The sequence below is a fragment of the Rhinolophus ferrumequinum genome, chromosome 10 (genome assembly GCF_004115265.2).
Source record: "Rhinolophus ferrumequinum isolate MPI-CBG mRhiFer1 chromosome 10, mRhiFer1_v1.p, whole genome shotgun sequence".
Lineage (NCBI taxonomy): Eukaryota > Metazoa > Chordata > Mammalia > Chiroptera > Rhinolophidae > Rhinolophus > Rhinolophus ferrumequinum.
The window spans coordinates 75,499,274-75,523,922 of NC_046293.1; the positions used below are offsets into that span (position 1 = coordinate 75,499,274).

The 24,649-nt window shown below is 38.7% G+C and overlaps 2 protein-coding genes across 3 annotated transcripts in view; one reads left to right on the forward strand and one right to left on the reverse strand.

The window, feature by feature from the left end:
* Nucleotides 1–1,734: 1,734 nt before the first annotated feature.
* CCDC59 (coiled-coil domain containing 59) lies at nt 1,735–9,476 on the reverse strand. Its single transcript, XM_033117541.1, has 4 exons — nt 9,227–9,476; nt 7,917–8,232; nt 5,349–5,448; nt 1,735–3,038 (listed from the first exon to the last, which is right to left on the reverse strand). The coding sequence occupies exons 1-4, from the start codon at nt 9,432–9,434 to the stop codon at nt 2,877–2,879; spliced, it is 786 nt and encodes a 261-aa protein (XP_032973432.1). The 5' UTR covers nt 9,435–9,476; the 3' UTR covers nt 1,735–2,876.
* Nucleotides 9,477–9,526: 50 nt separating this feature from the next.
* The window catches only part of METTL25 (methyltransferase like 25), a 92,321-nt gene continuing 77,198 nt past the window's right edge, over nt 9,527–24,649 (forward strand). For both annotated transcript variants that reach the window (XM_033117538.1, XM_033117539.1), the window contains exon 1: nt 9,527–9,821. In XM_033117538.1, coding sequence (XP_032973429.1) covers nt 9,563–9,821 — 259 coding nt within the window. In that variant the 5' untranslated portion in view covers nt 9,527–9,562. The remainder of the gene's footprint in view (nt 9,822–24,649) is intronic.

The window sequence follows — 24,649 nt, forward strand, 5'->3', positions numbered from 1 at the left end:
GGACAACCTCAAGTGTACCAACATTCGCAGTATAGAAGTACCAGATGGAAAAGAGAGAGAGCAAAGAATTGAAAACTGATTTGAAGAAATAATAACAGAAAACTTCCGTAACCTAGTGAAGGAAATAGATATACAAGCCCAGGAAGCACAGAGAGCCCCAAACAAGATGAACCCAAAGAGGCCAACATCAAGACACATCACAATTAAAATGCCAAAGGTTAAAAACAAAGAGGGAATCCTAAAAGCAGCAGAGAAAAGCAGTTTGTTACCTACAGGGGTGTTCCCATTAACACTGTCAACTGAGGGCAGCCATTTGGCTCAGTGGTTACAGCACAGTGCTCATAACACCAAGGTCGCCGGTTCAATTCCCACATGGGCCAGTGAGCTGCACCCTCCACAACTAGATTGAAAACAACGACTTGACCTGGAGCTGATGGGTCCTAGAAAAACAGTTTCCCAACAGTCCTCAATTAAAAAAAAAAAACCTAGTAATCCCAGTTCCGGGTATTCGTCTGAACAAACCCAAAATGCTAATTCGAGGAGACGTGTTCCTCCATACATTCATTGCAGCATTATTTACAATAACCAAAATATAAAGGTTCATCCCTGATTGGATGAATGGATAGAGGTGGTACATATATACAATGGAATATTACTCAGCCATAAAAAAAACAAAATCTTTCCACCTGCAATAACATGGATGGACCTAGAGGGCACTGTGCTGACTGGTTAAATCAGACAGCAAAAGACAAATGTCATTCGATTTTACTAAGTTGAATCTAAAGAACAAAATAAACACACGAAACAGAAACAAACTCAGATAGAGAACATTTTGATAGTTTCCAGATGGCAGGGGGTTTAGGTCTGGGTGAAAAGAGGAAGGGATTAAGAGGTACAAATTGATTGTTGCACGATTGTCATGAGGTTGTGGGGTTAGCACGGGGAAGATGGTCAGTAATATTGTAATAACTATGTGGTGGCAGATGGGGACTAGATTTGGAGAGATAGATGGGAGGGGTTGGGGGGCAGGGTGAAAAAGGTGAGGGGATTGGGAAATGCAAATTGGGAGTTGCAGGATGGTCACGGGGACGTCAAGTATAAGGAATACGATCAATGATGTGGTGATGAGTATGTACAGTGCCAGGTGGGACTAGTCAGCGGGTAACTTCCTAAATTGTATGAATGTCTAGCTATTGTGCTGTACACCTGAGGCTAATATAAAATAATATTGGATATCAACTCTAATTAGAAGATTAAAAAAGGCAGGGAAGATAAAGAAGAATAGGAGGTTCAAAGTTCCAGATATAAAACAGGTGAGTTTTGGGGATCTAATGCACAATATAGGAAACAGTCAATATTGTGATCGCTGGTGTGGTGTCAGATGGTTGCTGGACTTAGGTGATCACTTTATAGCATATGGAATACAATCAGTAATGTGGTAATTACTGTGTGTAGTGCCAGGTGGGTACTGTTGAATAACTATGCTGCACACCTAAAACTAATATAATATTGTATGTTAGCTATATTTTAAACAAAATCTTAAAAAAAATAAACCCTTAACTGGACCTTGCATAAACAGAAACTACTCAAAAAAAGTTCCTGAAATGAACTTAACTAATATTTACTCTCAAAAGGATTAGATCGCTTCCCACGTTTTGTCCTACTGAGTGTCTAGAAGCAAAAGAAAGCATAGGCAAAATCATTATAAACGAATTGAAATATTTTACTGTTTCATCATGTACTGTCTTCACCAACATAGCAAAATGTAGCTTTTCTGAATTGCTTACTTTAAATACAATATAACAAAAGTATTACAAATATAACAATATAACAAAAGGATTACACATTTCTAAGCGTTGTTCATTGCAATAAAAATTGCCTTTCTTTAGTAAGTTGCTTCCTCAGCATCTGCTAATGCACTTTTAAATGTGCAGTGATCATTAGAGTGCAAGGTCCCCCTTAAACCTTAATGCAATTTCAGGCTGTATCTCTTATCATTTTAAATTTTATTATGCAGTATTTCACAAATATCATTGTACAGTCCTTTTGTTTGTAATGATAGTCAAGCCTTTCTCATTTTGCAGAGATTGCAAGGAGGCAGGAGGGGCAGTATTCCAGTACTTTCTCTTGGCTCACAAGAGTACCAACAGAAACACCACTAGTAATATTCCGGTGACAATGTTCTTACACAACAACAGGATCTGGAAAGCTTAATCCTTGCTGTGCCAGCCACTGCTGGGTTCCCATCATCATCCACAATCTTACAGTAACAAGCCATGTACTTCCACTTTTGGAATGTTTATAATTACCAGGCTTTCTGAGTTTTTATACCAAACTCTGCTTTGTGAAGACCACGTAGTTACAGTGGGGGCAGAAGGTAGTTTCAGCACCCAGGTATCCTCCTCTCAGGTTTCATGAAAGCCTACCCCACTGTAACATGTGCTTAATTGAAAATAAATAAATTTAAAAGTCCAAGGAGAGTTTTTGCCTCCTTCATCAAGATGAATTTTAAAACCATTAATAGGTGATTACTAAATTGAAAAACTGCATTGAAACACTTCATTGAAAGCTTGAATTTTATACGATACAAAACTATTAAATGTTTGAACCTGTCATCCAGGTAGAAGGTTCTTTCAGTTCCTCAGGCCCTCCTTCCTTTCAGAGCAAATAAATAATAAACAAATAGTATGCAGAACGTATATAGAAAATTTTCTTTTATGAGAACAAAAATATCTGGACTCTTTATATTTAGTATAGCTTAGCAATCCAGTTTAAGTTGACAAATTTAGTTAATTGGTAGGAAGTACATTACATATACAAAAGATTTCAATAGACAGCAGATATTTTAACTCTTGATTAAGGACAAAATGTCTAATTTAATTTTTTTCTTGTATTTTTTTAAGAAGATACTCCATTTGTAAATTCAAGTTTGGTTGGCCTTTTTTAGTCTTTTTGCTCAATATTTTAAACACTTCCATCTTCTTCTTTTTGTAGAGTCTTTGAGCTTCTTCTCTCTCTTGTTTTCTCCTCTCAAATTCCTGAAATTATTAACATATGTCACTTTGACTACTAGTAACTTTGACTACATAGTAACAAACAGTAGATACAGTTCAGAAATTGTGTTGAAATAGATATCACCATGCAAACACCTTAGGATGATTTCTTATATTTTCAAAATGTTCAGTGTTACCCATTACTAAAGTAGTCTACTCTTATTGCCTTTGCACTAAAATACATGCTAAAACATAAAGTTATTAAACAATAATAAAATTAGAGCAAAGAAGAAAGAACGCATATTTACAAAATGACTTCATCATTTAACTAGACCCACTGAAGAATTAGAAGGGACTTTAAAGTTTATCTAGTACATGTAACACTAAAATCTTCACTTCCATAATATCTGATATTCTTTTTAACTTGCCACCTGACAGATTTAATTCTATACGAATTTTTGACTACATATTATATATGTGCAAAACATTGTGCTAGGTATTATGATTTTTAACCATTTAAGAATTATCATGCTCATCTGATTTGCTAAGAGAAAGACAAGTTCACAATTCAAAGTTACATAAGTATATAGAACCGAGAAGCACTACTTGAAATGTACTACAATATTTTTACTAAATCAAACATAAAAGTTAAACAAAAAAGTTCTTAAGTAACGTAATATGTGTACTGTTTTTCAATTCCCCCTGTAACACACATAACCTCCAAATGACACAACCTTAAATTTGTATGGTGACGTGTAATTAACCAAGTACTTTCACATACAACACAGTGCATACATTCCATTCTTTCAAACTTTTATGCTGTTTTTATCTTCATTACAGACGAGGAGCTGATGCTCAGTGACATCAAAAGTGACTTGCTCAAGATCCCAAATAATTGTTATCGCCGAGTCTCATATCCAGATACTGTGAATTCAAGTCTGCGCAATTCTCCATAATGATACACCCTATCACTTAAACTTATGTTCGCATATGGTAGAGTACTTCAGTTATTTGAACAAGCACATAAAGATCTGGAACTTATTAGTAAATTTAGGTATATGGAGTCTAATGTATCCCTGTAGAGCTTCACTAAACAAAGTGAAAAAAAAAAGTAAATAGTCTTACCATCAATAATGGGTCTTTATTTAATTAATGTTCTTAATTTTGATTTCTCATGGGTAATGATGCTGGTTATTAACATTTAAAATCTAAAAAACTGCCTATTTTCATGATTACAAAATCATAGCATTTATGTATATAACGGAAATTTTAGACACTAAATGCTTTACAGTATAATGGTCCTTACTATACTTCACCTGGTTTACTATTTCCAACGGTGGCAGATATCAGAGAGTTGGTTAGAAAAAAGCAGAAAGTAACAAGTTATGAACCAAACGTCCACTATTTCCATGGAGAAATGGTTCTGCTTCATCCTACCTAGTTTGACACCAGTTTAAGAATAATCATAAAATTCTTTGATGTGAAACTTCCAGAAACTTCCAGATTTTTTTCTTTTTAATTTCAGCTTTCTTGAAGTATAATTGATAAATAAAATTGTAAGATATTTAAAGTGTACATCGTAATGATTTTTAAGTTTCACATTTTTGCATCTTGTTTAAGAAACCTCAAATTCTAAAGCTAAAACAAAAACATTATGTCAGTGCCATCTTTGGGATATGTTTGATTGATGCACTATCCTTTTTAAAGTGATAGATTAAAAAAGATTCAATACAAAAACTAAGAGTTAACCACAGATTAAACAAAACGATAATTTTGTTGAAGCGGTGGATACTTTTTTTTACTCATTTGAAAAGTCTGTTTTAATTTTGGGTTTCTGAATGATTACCGAGAGTGGTAACATTTTGCTAAATTAATCTAGTAGGCTGTTTAATTGGCAAGACTAACTCTTTATAGTAAAGAAATATTTTATTCACACCCCTGCCCCTGGTTTTTACTTGCTTCAATGTAAAATATGAAAGTCACATATATTTTTCTTAGGTCACTGGTTCTCAATTTTTATTACCTAAGAATCTCTTGAGGTACTTGTTAAAAGAACAAGTTCCTGGACCAGACTCTTGGTAAACATTATCCCAGAAGCTTGTAATATTAACCTATGAACAGTATCTTTAAAGTCCTATTCTTGACCTACTACTGTCACCTACTCACCGTAATATAAACAATCAAGGAATTTGAGTATGTTGAAATTCTCCAACTCTGCTCATAGCACTCATTTATTCAACAGATATACACCCTCAACAGAGGGCACACTGTGTCCCCCATACTAAGAAGCACCGTTTACATACACATTTGGGATAAACAGGAAAAACGAAATCTAAATATTCTTAAAGATCTTACTTGTTTCTTAGCAGCACGCTTAGCTTGCACCTGTTCATATTCTTCTTGTGCTTTTTGATTTGATGTTTTCTTTTTATTTTTCTTTGGAATAGTAATGGAACTTTGTAAAATAAATGAAAACAAATAAGTCACAAGGATTAAAAACTATAACCAAAATTATGACAGCTACGTAAAATATAGTACTTGTATAAGTAAAATCTCACTAATGCAAATTAATAGAGGGGGAAAAAGAACAGGGGGAAGAAGAGAACGTTAATTTATTAATAAAATATACAAATAACATATTAAAAATATATTACAGTTTTCAAGATATAGATTAAAAGGAGGTAAATGGAGACTCTTGGAGAAATATTTCAACCAGGGGAAAAAACAGAAAGATTTGAAAGATCCTATAATGTTAAAATAAATTTTTAAAAACAAAACCAGGAAACCAGCATATGAATGGCAGAAATGACAGACTAAGAAAGGCATTCAATTGAAGGACATTATGGAAGTTATGGGTATACACGAACTTTAATCCCAAAGTTCTTGTTGACTTCGTCTTTATTCCATTTCATCAACTTAGTTATAAATGCCCACACCTCCACTTAGAACGGTTCTATCGTGAAGTATTTCTCCCCTCTATGAAGGTGTCCCAGCCTACTGTGGCAAATTCAACCACTTAGGCCCAGATTCCATTTCCTCAGGGTATCTGATTAATTGATAATCTTCCTTTTTCCTGTCTCTCAACGTTCCACTGCACCAATTCATAACCACACTATAACATTTCAGTAGCTGCCTTCTTAAAGTAAACAAATGCATAAATTACCCATCACCAAACTCTGTATCCTCTTCTAACCACCAATCTCCCATTCACCATCCTTTCATAGTCAAGTATCTAGAAAGACAGTCACTTCACATTCACTCCGTAACTCTGCGATCTGATTTCTGCTCTCAACATTCCAATCAAACTACCCATGTCAAGACAGTAACGACCTTCTAGCCAAATATGATGATCAAGTCAACAGGCACTTTTCAGTCTTACTTAATAGACCATTCACTACTTGTGAAAATTCCATCCCCTTAGTTTTAGTGACCTTCTTCTCTCCTGATTGTTTCTAACTGCTCTTTCTCAGTGTGCCATGCTAGAGCCTCTTTCCCTTTCTTACTCCAGGATTTTCTCAAAGTGTCTCTCTCTTTGGTCCCCATATTCTTCTTCGGCAGTCGTACCCATAACCATGGCTTTGGATGCTACATGTAAGGCTAAAAACTTAATTAGGCTTCTCTCTCGAAAATCTCCTCTCCAAGGTCACGAAGGATAGTCTAGACCACAAATCCAAAGACCTGTTCTCAGTGCTGAACTTCTTGGATTTTATAGTATTTGAGAGTTTACCAATGCCTACTTTGCACAATTGTCCACTACTGACATAGCTGTCATTGTATTCCCCTCTTTCTCTAACTAAGGCTGTTCTGTTTAACTTCTTCAACATTTCCCTGCTTTCACCTCAAAAATAAGCAATCTTTAAAAATATGATTTTTACCTAAGAAGGTAAGAATCTTGTGTCATGACTAAATCCTCTGTACTTCATTCATCACCGGAAATGATTCATACCTACATTTCTAGTGCTAATCTTCTGTCTGAGCTTTATACCCACTATTCAGTAATATAATAGAAAACCTACTGAAAAAATGGAATTTTCAGTGTCGCTGGTCTTTATCCCCATCTATACTTTGCATGGGGTCCTATTTCCTATTATGTTTAGCCCAAATAACTCACAATTTTAAAAGATGGAATTTTATTGAAGTAAAACCTTATGATCCCACATAACACCTGGCTTCTCTGAAAGTTTAGATTTTAGTGTGGTTTTTTAACTTCGGATATGTGCACAGAAAGCTTTGTAAGTTAGCATTTATAACTTACGGAGCTATGCCATTTTTTATTTATGTATGCTAAGTCCATGCCTCTGGAAAAAGAATCTAGATTAGTAGTAGCAGCAGCAGTACTTAACATTCATATAGCACTTCCCATGTACTATATACTTAAAGTACATATAATAAATGAACTCATTTAGTCTTCACAATGTCACACTAGATCAGGGACACCACAGAGTCTGTGAACAATCCATTCTTGAGATGTATAAAATGGCAACTCTGAATTACATACTTATTATCATTTCCATTTTAGAGAAAAGGACATTGGGCACCAACATGTTAAGTCCAGCTCCAGAGTCCATCCATGCTGTTAACCACTACACCATACCTCTCAAAAATTATTAAAAAAAAACAAACAAACATGTATTAATAACAGACATTAACTACGGTCCAAGTTAAATGTACTTGAGAGGCTGAAATCTAAAACCCAGATCTTTTAATTCCCATTCCACTGCCTCTTCAATTAAGCAAAACTAACATAATTAAGGCATTAAGAAAAAAATAAAGCTTCCATGAAAATATTTTCACTGAATTCACTGTGACTTCTAAAATGCCTTAAATGAGAAAATTCCAATTTCTACATAAATTATCCTACAGTCTCTCTCATAAAACTACTTACATTTAAAACAAAGGATTTCAAAAGAAGACAATACATACTTTACCCTTTCTTCTTTATACTGTTCCTCTGGCTGAGGCTGGTCAATGCTACAATGTTCTTCAGACAAAGCCTGGTCAATGTTACATTCTTCTTCTGGCAAATTCTGATTAACTTGTTCTTCTGACAAAGGCTGGTCAGCTTTTCTAAGTTGCTTCCTGAGTCTTTCCTCTTCAGCTAAATAGAGGTGTTTCAGATGATCAGGGTATCGATCTCTGAATTGGGATTCTTGTGTCGTTTGAGCCTTCTTTTCCCTCCACAGCAATTTCTTGTAATTTTGCTGTATCTTCAATTTTCTTCGAAATGCAAATCCTTGTCCTACATTGAAGAATATCAATCATTAATTACTTTCTCGGAAAATAAGTTGCATGAAAAACGTAGCTGTTAATTTGAAATGAAAGCTTTCTATCATCACATTCAGATACTAAAAGTACTTTGTTTTGCTTTAAAAGGTTGTTTCGTAAAACAAGTTTAAACTAATGGAATGAATAGTACGTTGGTTCTCTGCAAAAAGGCCAAACACTAGTCCTGCAGATTTTCAAGTAGAATTTCAAATTAGGAAAACTGACGGGTGTTACACAACTCCAGTTTATTGTACTCACAGATCAAGACAAATTCCTTAATTCATCTTAAACACTTAATCTAGTCTTCAATAAATACTTAAGGAAAAGACACACATCTCGTAACTACTCCTTTATCTTAGAGAAACTACTTATACGATTAATTTTTAAAAGTAACTCAACACGAACGAGAGAAGATGGTGTATGACTTTCTGAAAAGCAAGCGATTATCCAAAGACTGACCTCATTTAAGATTTATACATTCCAAGTGAGATTTGAGGGAATTTACGGACAGCAAGACAAGATGTCAAACACAAACTAAGGCGAAGTAAAGAAAATCAGAACGAGAAGACTGTGGAGAGTTCTGGAGTATTTGTAATCAGCAAGGCTATGCGGCAGCAGATTTCGGGCCCTGTCCTCTCTATGCTTTTCCTTAATACATGCACAAATGCATATACATCATACATACTGAAGTGGATCCTTAGACGTTCTCTGCTTACGGTTTCATTGAGAAATGTAGAGGGACAGTTCTGATCCAGAAGGGGGATAAGCTGGGAAGACGTTTACATACAGAGTTAGCAACACTTCCCACCCAGAGCTCAGAGAAACCCACGACTTCAGCGGGCTTGGGAATGACTTCCTGTGCCCCAACCAGGGCCGATCTGGTTCCTAAGTCCTACGTCCCTGCTTTGGTGGGTCGCGTGTTCTGAGACTTCACAGCCCTGAGGACGGGTAAAACGCTGCCTTCCTACCCTCGCGAACGCTCCCCATGAAGGCCTGCGGATGGTTACGTCGCCACGTCCTGTGTTTCGCATTCTTATTTTTCAATCCGACCGGAAAAATTCCTTCACCAGGCGTTCCGTCACTGCCTGTCCGCCACCTTGCTGCTGGTCTCACCGGCGCCATGGCACACCAATCGCGTCGCCAGAAAACCACATCGGACGCCGTCCAATACGTCATCAGGCAGAAGCAATCGATCGCCACCGCGTCGATCGGGGCTCTACTCATCAGGCCTGGGCAACTTTTAAAGGAACCCACTCGCTTCACGGCCACGTTTGCGCCACCTACAGCGCGGGAGGGTGAGCGTCATGGCGGCTTCTTGCCCGCTCCCAGTGACCCAGGACCTGTCCACGTTACGTGCCAAGTTGCAGGGGCTTCTGCGATTCCTGCGCGAAGCCCTGTCCATTTCCAATGCACACACGGTGGACTTCTACACGGAGTCCGTGTGGGAGCAACTAATCGACTTGCCTCCGGAGACAGTACTGGCAGTGCTAAAGAAATCGACGGAGGAGGCGGAGGCCCGGCCCTCGGAGGCGCGCCCCCTGGTGGAAGCCGAGAGAGCATCAGGTGAATGGCGGTGGGAGGGGCGGACAGGGAGGCGGAGGGAAGGTCCCACCCAGCGAAGCGTGCTTTCCAGCGGAGCCGGAGCGGAAGCTGGTGGGCGGCGGGGCGGGCCTGGGCGGCGCTCGCGAGGCGACTTTCGGAGGGAAGCGGACCCTGGGGTCTGAGGAGTGGGGTGCGGACGTTCCTTCCGGATCTCTACGTCGTCCCTGGGTGCTTTTGTATTTCCACAATTTAAGCAGAGCTAGAAACAAGGCTGGGCGTTCGTTCATGTAGTAATTCCGCCACCATTTCTGACAGGGAGGAAATAAGGGGGACACTGTTCTCCCAGGGCTTATAGATGCCACGTGGAAACACGGGAGAAGGCAAACCAACCCTTTGCGAAATACGTCAAGTTACTTCCAGGTGCTGATCCTGGCCAAGAAGAAAATAAAACGAGGCCAATGTGCTAGCGATTGTGGGAGGAGGCTGTTGTCAGTAAGGCGGTCAGCAGCACGAGCACGAGGTGGTGCCAGCCTGCCGCGAGCCCCGGGCAGGGTGTTCAGGCCCAGCGCACCCCGCAGCCCCCGAGGCAGGCCCGGGCGGAGCTGGCTTAGGTGCAGGAGGACAGCCTGAGTGGCTGGAGCCAGGGGCGGGCCGGCGGCAGGTGAGGCCAGGGAGGCAGGCGGGGCCGCGTCGCCCAGGGCTGTCTTTAACTTTGAAAGCATACTGGATTTTAAGTGTCATGGTCAACTTTGGAGCTATTTAGTCACGACCTTTGCAAAGATAACTGATAGTTCTTTGAAGACCTGACTAGTGGGGCGAAAGCGGAGAGGCCAGTGAAAAGCCCATTTCGTTAGTACAAGGAAGAACTTTTGTACCGGGGACTAGAAGAGGAGCAGGGAGGATCTGGAATATTGATTAGTTCATTTGGAAACGGTTTTTACAGGACCTGCCGTGTACCTTTAATTTTTGTGGGCTCTGGGGTTTCTTACCCTCAAGAAACTTAGATTCAACCAAGGCTAGTATATTTTGGAAGTAAACTGTGAGCACACCAGTCTCCTGGGTTTTCTCCTGCTTGGCTTCCAGATGTTCCCAACCTTGCCTTTGTTGGTGAACCTTATTCATGGAGTATTCTCTGAATGCAAAACACCCCTAGAGGGGCCTCCTATGATAGGACTTTGTAAATACTGGTTTCCTTAAAGTCTGTTTATTGTTGAAAAGTTAGGCACCTTTTCAGTTTGTTCTCCTAATACCCAGTACTTTTGATAATATGCAACTTAAAACTCCAAAAGGGCAGAGACCACGTCCTTTCTGTAAACAGATATATTCCCAGCACCTAGTAAAAGATCTGTAATGCTTTAAATGCTCAATGAGTATTTGCTGAACGAATGAATGACTCATGGTAGCTTCCCAAAAAAGAAAAGAAGCTACCTTTAAATATAAAGCCCAAGACTTTCATATGGGTTGAGCTTTGTCTTCATGCAATGGAAGAATTAGATTGTCTTACATTTCCTAATAATAGGATTAATTAACATTTATTTACTCTGCAGCCTGCTGTTTGTTTTTTTTTTTTTGGCATATTATCTCTTTTAATCATTCCATCAGCCTTGCAAGTTGGCTTTTACTTTTCTCAAATTATGAAATTGCAACTTGAGGAGTTATATTTGCCAGGGACACAGCTTTGAGTGGAGTCTCAAACCTGGGTCATTTGATCCCCGAGTCTGAGGGCTTCATCACCACGCTAAACGTCTACTCTGAATTACTTAGGAATGAATTCCAAAGGCCATCATTATCACAACCAACATTTTTATGAGACTAATACATTTCTTCTTATTATTTTTTTGTTTGTTTTGTTTTTATTGTTTCCCCTTCAAGAATGTAAGAATTGTTTTGTTCACTGCTGTATCCCGAGTGCCTAGAACAATGTCTGATCAGAATAGGTGGTTAATAAATAGTTGACAAAAGTGAATGAATGAGTGACTCCACTTATTTAGGCTGGGAAGAAAATACTAATGGCTTTTGGGAAAACCTTTCAACTTATTTTGTGTTCAACAACAATGGAATCCAGGCTCGATTGTTTACCTTTGAAATGTCTTTGGCCCTGTAAATCTTTTTATACAAAATATTTAATTTTATAAATGATCAGCTGCCTATAGTGTTAAAAAGAATGGGTTTTTATAATTTATGCTTGTAAGGAATATTAATTTTTGATTATGTAAGAATTATTTGAAAATGGGCATTTTCTCCATCACTATGTACAGTCCATTGTTTGTGCCAGAGAAGATCATTAGAATCCTTTCACTGGATTTGTATCTTATTAAAGAATTGCTAGCTACTATGTACACTATAATTTAGTAGTTAAATTTTTAGATTTTTGAGTCAGGTAGGGTTCAAATTCCAGTTCTACCACTTACCAGCTGTGTGACCTTGGGGAAGTTCATTCATTCAGCAGTTACCAAGTGTCTACTATGTGCCAGCACTTTTTTAGGATCAAGGGAAATAGCAGTAAAGAAAACAAACACAAATTCCTACCTTCCTCTTGCTGGCATTCTAGAGGGAGAGTTCGCAAAAACAAAAAAAGTGCCACAGAGAAAAACTTAAGTAGAAAAGGAAGGAGTAGACAAGGGGAAGTGCAGGAGGAAAGTATGTTTGCAATTTTAAATTGGTTGTTCCAGCAAGACCTCATGGAGATGACACGAGAGGAAAAAAAAAAGAAAAAAGAGAAAAAAAAAACCTAAACAAGGAGAAAAACGGATCCTGAAGCGATCTGGAGGGGGAGCATTCCAGGTAGTGAGAGCAGGGAGTGCAGAGGCCCTGAGGTGTTTGCTTGTACCGTGTGTTTAAGGAGCAGCCAGGAGACTGGAACAGGTTTCCAGCAGGGACTCACAAGGAATATGGTGATCTGCTGGTTCTGTATGAGGAGTTACAAATAAACACAGGTCCCAGAGCTGCACTGAGTTAATGCACAGTGTATGGAGTACACTAACAGATGTTTGGCACAATCCTGTGGTGTTTTATGAGACCAAGTTGTTTCTGAAAATCTTCAGTGTAGCTAGTTTAATAGATTGCTCTTGCCAGGTGATCTTCTGGCCTGGTCGAGTCCTGAAAGTTTCTTGTCTTCTGTTCAAGTAGAAAGACCTACAGAAAAAAATCTTAATTATCCAAAATAAAAAGGAAAGATGTTGAAAATAACTGTGTTTCTAGGGCATGAATTATGGGTGTTACGGATTGAATTCTCTCCAAAATTCATGTTGAAGCTCGAATGCCCATTGTGACTGTATCTGGAGATGAAGCCTTTAAGGAGATGATTAGTGTCTCATGAGGTCATAAGGGTCAAGCCCTAATCCAGTAGGAAGAGGAAGAAAACAGGAGGCCACACACTGAGGAAAACTATGTGAGAATACAGCCAGAAGGCAGCCAAGGAGAGAGGCTTCACCAGAAATCAACTCGCCTTGCCCTTGGACTTCCAGCTGCCAGGACTGTGAGAAAATAGTTGTTTAAGCCATCCCGTGTGTAGCATTTTGTTAGGGCCGCCTAAGCAGGCTAATACGTGGGTCTTGCAGACAGACTACCTGGATTCAAGTCCCGCCTCCACTACTTACGTATTAGCTTTGTTAATTCAGGCTTCAACTCAGCTTTGTTAATTCAGGCTTCAACTCTGTGCCTCAGTTCCTCATGGGTGAAATAGAGGTAATACGTAGAAAGGGTTAAGACTAATGCCTAACGCATAGCACTTAATCCATTCATTTGACTAATGTTTATTGAGCTCCTTACACCTACCAGGCCCTGTTCTTGGCCCTACAGTTAATGGCATGGAACAGAACAAAGTGCCTGCCCACGTGGAGCTCATGTTTCAGTGAGGGTGCCTGCGCAGTGCACTCTCCCTATATATACTATCAGGTGGCGGTAAATGCAGTGAAGGAAAGCAAGGTAGGAAGGGACAGTGAAAAATGACCATGTGGTGGAGGGAAATGCTATTTCCCATAGGGTGATCAGGAAGTCTTCTCTAACAAGACAAAATTTGAACGGAGACTTAAAGGAAGTGAGAGAGCCAGTCGTGCAGCCAGCCATCTGAGGGACGAGTGTTTCGGGCCGAGTGAAGAGCAGGCACCCATGCTTGAGCGTGCTGGGTGTGTGGGAAGCACAGCTGAGGGGTCCGGGTGAGGCTGTCAGAGATGAGGTTTGAGAGGGTAACTTCAGGTAGGACTGGCAGGCCATACTCAGGGCGCGGCTTTTACTCTGGGTAAAATGGAAAGCTCTTTAGGATTTGTGTGGAGGTAGGATACGTGATGTACATTTCAAAGGGATAACTCTGGCTTCTGTGTGGAGTAGCGGTTATTGGAAGGTAAGGGCGGAAGCAGGAAGACAAGGTAGGAGGCTATTAAAATAGTGCAGGGAGATTTCAGGCAACGGCAGCTCAAAGAGGTCAGGCAATTTCTCTAGCAGACAACGATAACCAGTGGCCATATTACTAAAACCAACTACTGGAAGATTCTAGAAGATGACCAAGCATAGGCAGGAACATGAGAAGTTTACTATTGAAAGATTGCTACTGATTGGATAAGAACTGGAAATGTAATGGCTTTCTTGCTGGGGTGCTCCAAGCCCCTCTAGATCTGACAGTGGAAAACTACCATGTTTTCCCGAAAATAAGACCTAACCAGAAAATAAGACCTCGCATGATTTTTCAGGATGACATCCCCTGAACATAAGCTCTACTGTATCGTTTGTAGCAAACGTTATTATAAGACCCGGACTTATTTTCAGGGAAACACGGTACACCTTTACCAGCTCAAGGTGGTAATGACAAAGTTCAGAGATCAGAGATGACGGGAATTTAAGGGGTACACTCTGGAAGCAAGAGAGCCACAAAAGGGCTGTGATCTAAGAAGTAAGTATTAATATAAACTCTGCCTAAATCGCCGGATACCCTCTAAACTGCACATGCAAGGGAGACCCAGAGAGTCCAGGGAAAACCCTGGCAAAGCTAAGGACATGGTGAGCCTCTGAAAGTCAGAGCTCCTGGCGAGATTTGCAGATTTACTTCACCGTCAACGGAGCATATTCCCCAAAGTGTACACAGCTTGGGTGGCAAAAATCAGAAGTCTACATGAACTTGTGTATCAAAGGGCAGAATTTAGGGCTGATTAGAGCAACTGGAAATTTAGGCTGGGGAACCTTGGAAATAGAGGCGAGCCACACAATCTGATGATATTAGGCTGGCGCAAAAGTAATTGCAGTTTTTGCCATTATTTTTAACCTTTTAAACTGCAATTACTTTTGCACCAACCTAATAGAATCTACCCAAACCTTTCTTTTCCCTGCCTGCTAACCTGCACAGGTTCAGGGATACACTCAGGGAGCGGGCTGGTAAATCAGTGACCCAGCAGAGACGTGAGCTGCTGCACACTGAAGGAGAGAGAGAGTTCACAGTTTGTGTTCAGGCAAGTTCGCTGCTTAGCAGAATAACAACAAAATCCTTAGGAAAAATAGACTCTCTGCAATGAATTATCTGCAATTCTGCTTTTTAACCAAAAATCACTAGATTGCAAGGAAACAGGAAAGTGTGATTCATACTCAGGAATATGATTCCCAGTGAGCCCTGATGGTGATTGAAGTAGGTGTGTTCAAAGAATGAAAGGAAAGTGTGACTGGGGGGGGGGAGAAATGGGTTAATCGGAGCTAATTCTGGTTGGGCTCAGATGAGGGGTTTAAGTGGCTATTATAAATATATTCAAAGAACTAAAAGAACATATACTATGAGAATGAAAGGAAAATACAGTAGTAATGAATATTTAATGGTACAACTTATAATTCTTTTAACTGGCAAAATACATACTTGTTGACACATAATTATGTTGTTATATGTTATCTATTGCTGCATAGCAAGTGCCTTCAAACTACGTGATCTCACCCAGTTTCTGTGGGTCGGGAATTCAGGAGCAGACTGGCTGGATTTGAGGGGCCCATGAAGTCACGGTCAAGACGCTGGCTGGGACCGCAGTTGCTAAAAGGCCTGGCTGAGGCTGGAGGGTCGTCGCCACGGTGTCTCTCTCACAGAGGTGGCGCGTTGGTGCTGCCTCTTGACAGCAGGCCTCAGTTTCTCACTCTGTGAACTTCTCCATGGGGCTGCTGGCGTGGAAGCGTTTGTGTTTGCACAGTGTTCTTGTTTTTGTCTGTGCTCAGACATAATTATGAAGTTGTCATGGTCACAGACCTTGAGTGATATTGGTGTCCTGTGAAATTTTATATATTCAGTGGGGAAAACTGTGGCCTATGTGTTAGGCCAGCTATGAGCTGGCAATTGCAGATCGCAACCAATTGTTGTTGTTTTCCAAAAGTATAATTTTACATGATCGTGCAGAGTTGTAGTAAAGATTAAAGATGTTGTAATATAACACCTAACGTAGAACAGGGAATATAACTTGGGTTGAATAAATTGTGGCTAATAAATTAATGAAGCATAGATCTTGAACTAGACAGCTGTTATTCCTGGCGTGGTCTCTATGTTATATTTATTACCTTTGTTTATGTATGATCTCATCCAACTAGTAGGTTTTGTAATTTAATTTGAGGAGATAGAAATCAGTAACTATTTTTTCCCTGTATGAAAATGTAGCACTTCATTCAATATTTGCAGGTTACAAAAAGATACCCTGAGAATTTGAAAATGAAATCCAGACAGGCATCACTTCACGTTAAAATTTCTAAAAGTCGTTACATATGTAAGTGAGATTAACCATTTGCAAAAAAAGGCCATTAGAAATAGCTTCTAAATGCTTAGCTGGTAGAACAAACATATCTCCTATATCTCATCTCAGAGATTAAGTTTTGTTATACGTACCCGCTTCAAGGTAACCGGGCTATGTCCTGAGAAAGTAATAACTACATATATAAATATGTAACATTCTCAAGTGACGCATCTTTTGCTCTTCAGAAATTAATTGGTCTTCATAAATTTGAGAAAATTCTTCCAAAAAGCAAGAGGGAAATAATATTCTGAGTTAGGATAGCTACAATATTTTATGAAGCAGAAATAGATCTAGACTACAGCGGCAATGCAACCAATGATACACCGCTTGATTAAAATTTTCTTTAAGAATATCTGGCTTTATTCTAATTATGATTCTGCAATTAATAAATTTGTATATTAAAGTCAATTTTTTGTAACTTTGTTTAGAATCCATTGTGGAAAACCTATTCAGCGCTCGGGAACTCCAGTTTCTGTGCCTGCAAAGCCATCCTTGGTGACAGCCTGCCTGAGCCTCCAGGCCACTCTTGACTCTCCTCTTTCAGCTTCTTGAGGTCCTGTGCTGCTTCTCCTGTTGCTTGTTATTGTCCCTCCAATGATCCTTACCAGGATTGGGGGCTGAATAAATGTTTCCGATTGGTTCCTTTTGGTGAGCATCTGTATAATTAATTTACTATCATTTTAGCCGAACAACACAGAAGCTGTATGCCTGTGATAGATTATTATTTTATTGAGCTTTCGCTTAAATTATTTTTGTTGCATTTTAACAGATTAAATTTCTTACTGGCCATCCTAAGTAGTTTTTGGTGGTGGTGGGACTATGGTGCATTGAAATTGTCCTCACATTTAATTTGAAACACGTGGAGCCAGAAAGCATGTTGGAAATGGAAAATTAAAACAAAAAAGAAAGAATTAGTGTCGTCTGTTTTACTCTGTTGTATTTAAATTTTATTCATTTACTTTCCTTATGTATTTCATCCTGGACTCTGTTTTCCCGGGTCTTTTTAGGAGACTTCCAGTGTGGAAATAATATCAAACCACAGTAAGATAGTGGGAAGTGTCAGCCCATTTCCTCGGTTGCTGCTGTAATTATAAATCAGGATGAGCAAAAATGCACACAAATCTGCAGGGACCCAGGATAATTTGTCAAGTGTTTCAGATTCTTTTTCGATGAGACCACTTAGAATTTGAATTTATATTGTAGTTTTTAATGGTATACCCCTCATTTCTGTTCTCCAACCCCACCTCATACCTTTCAATTATTAAGAAATTCAGTAAAACAAAGTTCATGGAGATTCCTCTCATCAGTGGCATTTTTTTCCTCATTAAATTATACTTTTGTTTAGCCAATCGGAATAAAGTTTAGTGCCTTCTATTTGTTTAGATAAACATTCTATGTGGTTGTTTGTTTAAATATGTCAAGTCATCAACCTTTCACTGGAAGATTGCTGTTTTAGTAACCTATTTTCATTGTTTAGCATGATTTAGATTCTTTTCCTGATTTACAAAAAACAAAACAAAACTTACCTACATGGCTTTATGACTACTGAGGTTTATGTTTCTTTTCCTTTTTTTTCATCTCATCACCACAATGTAACCGCCGAGCTCTATAAATGGCATTAACATTCTTCCTGTTACTCAGGCCCATAATCTGCCAACTATTCTTTCTCCATTTCTCTTGGATTGGCTGCTTCCCACTCCCATAGCAAATAATTTGGCCCCCTCCATTTTGAATCTTGCAACAGAATTTTAACAATAACTTTGAGCTTTATTCTTGCCTTCAGGCTCTATATTACAGTTGCTTCTTCATTCAAGCTGATCTCCAGTTATCTTTCAAACTCTTAGTTCTGGTGTTACCATTCCTCTGCTCAAAAGCCATCATAGGTTCTACAAAATAAAGTTCTTCACCTTCTGGGCTTACCTGCTGTCTCCTCTCCAGCTGGAGCCTCCACTGTTAATGTGCACAAGTAGGAGACAACATAGAAAGAAGATGGGTTTTGTGGTCGTCATTCAGGGTTTCAAATCCTGGCTCTGATGCTTTAGTGCTATGTACTCTTTTGTGTAAGTTAGTTAAGCTTTTGAGCCTCAGTTTTTTTCATTTGAAAAATGGGAACCATTTTTCAGTTACCATTTTCCCATTACCAAGGTAATGGGAACCATTACTTTGAAAGGGTTGTGTCAAAGTAAATGAGGTAGATGTTAAAACCTACTCATGTAAGTGCGTAGGCATAATAAATATTAGTTATCTTTTCTATATTGTGCTCTCCTCAGGTAGAGAGACAGATGAAGCCCAAAGTCGGAAGACCTTCTTCTTTCCATCTCTAACTCCGATTTGCATGTATCTTGCACCGGACATTTAGCTGTAGGCCTCAGTTTTGTCATCTGAGAAGTAACTGCCTAGGGTGTTCATCAACAACCAAGGTGGAAAGATAGCCACCCTCCGTCTCATGGGGCTTATAAACATGTCGTCCATGACCAGTAAGTGTCCACATTTTTTGTTGAACATTTCAGAATTGACGCACACACACAAATCTGAAACTGAAGCTACTTCTTGAAAAAAAAAATCAGAAAATCTGGCCATTGAGTTATATGCCTTTGTGTAGCAAATAGCTCCCTTTATGGGGGTGTATCCTCTCCCCTCTTCCCCTACCTAGCTTCACAAACTGAAACAATCTGCCTGGCCCCCAAAAGTACCAACGATTATGGCTCTTGCTTTGTGGGCACAGTCAATTTCCCTGGAGCCATTGAAAATGAATTCAGGAGTTTGCTTCACATTCTCAAAGGAGACTGAGAACCAAAAATAGTTGTGAATCATTTGGCTAAAAGACACTTAGTGTTGCTTCCAGTGCTCAGATCCAATGGAAATATGATTATTTAAAGTTTTTAGCTCCACACGTTTTAACAGTCCCTGCTTTTAAAGCCACAGTCATGTTGAGGGCATTGATCAACCTGAATCTTGGGATGAAAAAGCCTATGACCCGTCCGTCATTACTGGGTCAGCCAAAGTAGTAAACGATTGAACTTTCTACATGATCTGACTCAAGAGCAACTTTAATCATGAAGATGGCCGAAGTAATTTGGTGTCAGTTCTCAATTTTTAAGATACACGTATGTCTTCAACCAAAGTTGAAGGGAAGGAATATGAGGGAGTCGTGTGGCATCATCAGTGCTTCTTGCCGTTCTCTGTCTACTCGTTTACCTTATATACTTCAGCTGCCCTGTGTCCTGGTGAGCCATGCAGTTTTCCCCTCTGATTTGTGCATGCAGTCCTCTTTGCCTGAAACTCTCCCACCCCTTCGATTTAGTAAACATCCATTTATTTCTCATCTTCCTTCAAATTATATTAAATTTAACAAAACTCGTCATCTGTATATTATTTTATGCCTGCCTTTATTAGCATGTTGTGTTACAATGATTTGTTGCCTTTGACTCTCCTAGTCTGAGTTCTGGTGTCTGGTGTATACAGTGAGTGCCACATAGTAGGCTGTCATTAAGTGCTTGTTGGATTTAATGTGGCTAAGCAGAGAGCGTACGTGCATTCCAGGGAGGTAGAGCAGTGTGAGCCAAAGAGTGAAGATATTTGGGGACCATGAGGAACACAGAGCAAAGTATTCTTACGTTTACAAATAGCTAAAAATAAGATTAGAAAAACTACTGTAGCCAATTTCTGGAGACTCATCTGTTAAATTGTTTAGAATCATCCTTCCATGGGGACATTGGTTCGGATCCCTTTGTGGTCTAGAGATGAAGGATGTTCCTGGGGCAAGGTGGTAATGGAAATGTAAAGGAAGCGATAGTTTTAAAAATAATGTGTAGAGAAAATTGGTAGTTCTTCGTGACTGATACTTACATAGGGTTCAAAGAAATGGAGGAATCAAAGCTAATTCCAAGATTTTGACTGGGATTGTCTTGAAGAAGAATAATGAATAATACCATTCACAAATTAGGAAAATCAGCAGAGGGAGCTGTTTGGGGAAGTAACGCATTCTGTTATAGATATATTGTGTTTGAGGTCACCCAAGTAGAGCATATATGCTCACAAACAGACACAAAACTACATATAGCTTTAGGGGGTTCATAGGCTTCTTTGGCTCTTACACCTTAGGATAAGAGGTTGAAAGCAGTATTAGTAGTACAGAGCTCTGAATTCAACTTTAGACCAACACTTGTGCTCATTCTTCATTTTTTTCTTGTACCTTTTTGTTCCTTATTATGGTATGTTTACGTATTTTCAAACATTTATTTAATTAATCTTTATCAAGTGCTGGAATAGTTCTTCCTTATGGGAGGAGAACCAGCACCAATGTCAATTACTAAATCTTAATTCTTCCCTCATACTTGATAGTTTAAATCAAAGTGGCAAATTTAAACTTAAAGTTTAGCTTGGAATTGTATGTTTATTCTCTAGGAGCCATGTTGAATAATGGCCCCTAAAGAGTAAAATTGATCTGATTTTTATGAATTATGCGCATCACTACAAAAATTAAGCAAGTAAACAAGATCCGCTGGAGGTGCAGTAGGAACTAAATAGAGAAAACTTTATATTTAATGCAAATTCCTTTTTTGCATGTTCCCTTTACTTTTAGCAAATGATTATAACTGAATTTAGTTATGCGATAGTAAAATAGACACATACCCGTTTTGTATTAATGTTGAAACGTAAATAATAGAGTTTAGAATAAGAACAAGAGAAGAAATTAAACTCAAGCTAATGAAATGCCCAATGGGACAAAAAGTACAATTTTAAGGGAGAGGTGTGACTTAATTTTATTCTCTCAGTGTCCCTTATTAGTAATTTAATTGTACTTAAAAATTACAGTTTACCTGGGATAAAAAGTCCTTATTGTGTCCTGCCACAACAACAACAATAATAATAATAAAAAGTTTTTCTTGAAAGCCTGGAATTCTAGGCCCAAGTCAATGTATAGAGAAGAAACACTGGCTTTCTCAGTAAGAGGTCAGTGGCTGTAGTTGCTGCATCACCAAGGTGCTGTGGGCCAGTGGAGCCTTCTGTTCAGCAATGACTTTAAAGGAGGAAATGAAATGTTTGTGATACGAACAGGAGGAGAACAAGAGATTGATTTCTAAGCACTTACTGCGCTCAAATAGGTTCATTTCTAAGATGTGCTTTACACTGATAATATTGATTTTTAAGGTTTTACGATCTAGAATTTATTTTGTATTTTGCTAACAATCACATTGGTTTATTAAATTTAAGTTTATTTTTTAGAATATAGCTACACATATTTACTCATTAAATGCATCTAATTTTAAATGGAGTTTGAAGTTCTTGTGTTTTTAGCATTCTGCTATCTCTTGGTTTTAGTTATTTTCTGAAAATAGAGACTTCTTTGATAATCGGAAATTAAAACATTATAGTTAAGCAAACTTGAAACTCTTCGTCAGGTCTTTCAGGCATAGTGAAGATATGAACCTATCTACCAAGTTTCACATCAAATTCAGTAAGAAATATCATTAGTACTAAAATTCTCTGCTGTACTTGAAAGCTGATTCTAGGATAGTGCCCAGTTACTAACCACCAGGCTCCCAAACACTGAGTAGTTCTGGCTTTCAATCTCCCAGAATGTAGTATGCAGTGTTGACTATTGGACTTCTCTGTTGGATCTCAACTTGCAGCTCGCCTATCCCTTAGTCGCGCCTTGGTGCTAATGACTGAGGTCTTCCAAACGTTTGTCTTGGCAGGTCCCACGATTAGAAACCGAGTGTCTATACTGATCTTTGTTTCAAAGATTTCTCTAGAAGCCTCTATGGTGTTCTGGGCCTAAATATTTGAGTATTTTCCACCTCATATTCCAACAAAGTCAATACTCAGTTACTTATTTGGACTTCATGGTTTGGGGGTTGCCCACTATGTTCTAGCCTGTGTTAGGACGGGTGTGTGTGTGTGTGTGTGTGTGTGTGTGTGTGTGTGAGTGAGTGTGTGCGCACGCTCACATCTGTGTGTAATTAGTACTTACATGTACATATATATGAATATATACATATGTGTGTATATATGTGTGTGTATATGTGTATATTCTTTAAAACAACATTACAAATAAGTATTTCCCCCATTTTATAGGTAAAGCAAGTCTTAGAACAGATAAATAAATTACTTATGACCACACAGGGATAGACAGTCTGAGAACTAGAATTCAAACATAATTCTTGCTCATTCATTTCCTTATTCATTCATTGAGTCCTTACTGAATATCACATCATTCTAGGTTCTGGGAATACAGCAGTGAACAGAAATCTGTGTTTTCTTGGATTTTACTTGCTATGTCAGATGGTGATAATGCTATAAAAAATTAATAAAAGATCAGAGAGGATGAGCTTTGAGTGGCATTGCACTTTTAAATAGGATTGTCAGAGAAGTTTCCACTGAAATGGTGACATTTCAGCAAAGACCTGAAGGAAGTGAGAGAGTGAGCCCTGAAAATATCTGATAGAAGATGGTCTCAGGCAGTTAAAAACAAGCGCAAAGTCCCGAGTACGCGCAATCCATGTGGCATCTCAGTAGAACTGTAACTGGCAATTGCTGAGCCCCTTGGAATCCACACCGAACGTTTGTTGTCCACGTGCTTTGTGAATAAGATACCTGTTCCACAGATGAATCACAGATTGTAGCAAATTAGCTTTATTCAGGTTCAGTTATTACCTTGCACATAGTAGGTACCTCTGAATTATTTAATCAAGTTTCTTTTTCATTTACCAAATCAGTTTCTAAATTGCTGTTTCTTCATATGATATTTTTATTTTCCTTCAAATTAAACTGTGAAAGGGGTCTGTTAGAGTTAAAATACTATGGCTAGGTTTTCCTATTTTTATATTTAATTTTATTTTTATAAATAGTCACACAGGAACATGCTTTTGAAATGGTTACATGCACTTTATATATTCAATGTGATGTTAATACTGGCACAATAAGAACATGTGTGTCCATTCTATATTAATTATATTGATTCTTTACAAGAGCCTGGTTTACATGTTGAAATAACATGTTTTTTTATTTCATATGCAATTATAAATTACCCTAAAGTAGCTTAGGCAAAAGTTTCTGAGCATATAATTGGGTGATATAAATTGATTTATTTTAAAAAGCAACAGTATGTATTCTATTTTCTTCTTTGCATAGATGATAGGATTATACCAGGGGTGCCAAAAACTACGTAGACGCATTTTAAGAGATGTTGTCTATGCTCAAGCAGTAGTTTGCTGTAATCAGAAGTGTCCGGACGCTGATGGTAACCTCTTTGAGCACCTCTTGTAATTGCAGAAGTCAAATGTGACTTGTGTCCATCTTTTGTTATCGGTATATATTGAGTATTACAATCTTAATACAGTTTTTTCTTTTCTTAAAATGTGTATACATTTTTTGGCACCCTCTGTAGATATATTCAAACGGCCATAAAATTGAACATATCGCATCTATAATTTTCATAGTTCAGCAATACAGATACAACTTTTTGTTGAAGTCTACCAAGGAAGTACAAAGGATTGAAACAAAGTCAACTGTTACGGAAGCCAAAGCCTTAAAATGTGTAATTAAATGTGCATTGAATATAAGTAAATTTCCATTTTAGAAAACATGTTCAATTCTACTCGGCCAATACTTGTGGAGCGTTGTGCTGTCGGGGTTTTACCGGTAAGAAATCACCCGGGACGCTATTGCAGTGGTACTAGTGAGAGTTAATAGAGTTTGAACCATGGCAATGATTGGGGTGGTCCCACATGGAAGTCATTTTTACATTAGTACTGATAAGTGGCTGGATCTGTAGGTGGAGGGCACGGGGAACATTTAAAATAAAGACTTGTAACTTCAGCACTGGGTGTGGGATGACACTATTCTACAAGGTCGGAAACAGGAGAAAGGAAAGGTTTGGTGAGCATGAGAGTGTTTGGTTGGTTCAGTTTTGAACCTTCTGAATTGGAGACATCTGTAGGATGTGGACTACAGAACATTTTTGTGTTCTTGCGAAGATTGTTATGAAGAGGGTACTGTTGATTTCTTCTTGAAATTCTGGGTGTGGGACTGTTCTAGGCCATGTGGTAATAGCTATAGTGACCTTGCCCTAACCCCTATAACACAGTTAAACCT

What these genes read in the sequence shown, in the direction of transcription:
- CCDC59 (XM_033117541.1), bottom strand. Translation starts at nt 9,434, where the DNA reads ATGACGTATTGGACGGCGTCCGATGTGGTTTTCTGGCGACGCGATTGG. An exon ending in CATGGGGAGCGTTCGCGAGG is followed by an intron (nt 8,233 to 9,226) that starts GTAGGAAGGCAG and finishes TCTTCAATGTAG; the next exon opens with GACAAGGATTTGCATTTCGA. An exon ending in TATAAAGAAGAAAGGGTAAA is followed by an intron (nt 5,449 to 7,916) that starts GTATGTATTGTC and finishes TATTTTACAAAG; the next exon opens with TTCCATTACTATTCCAAAGA.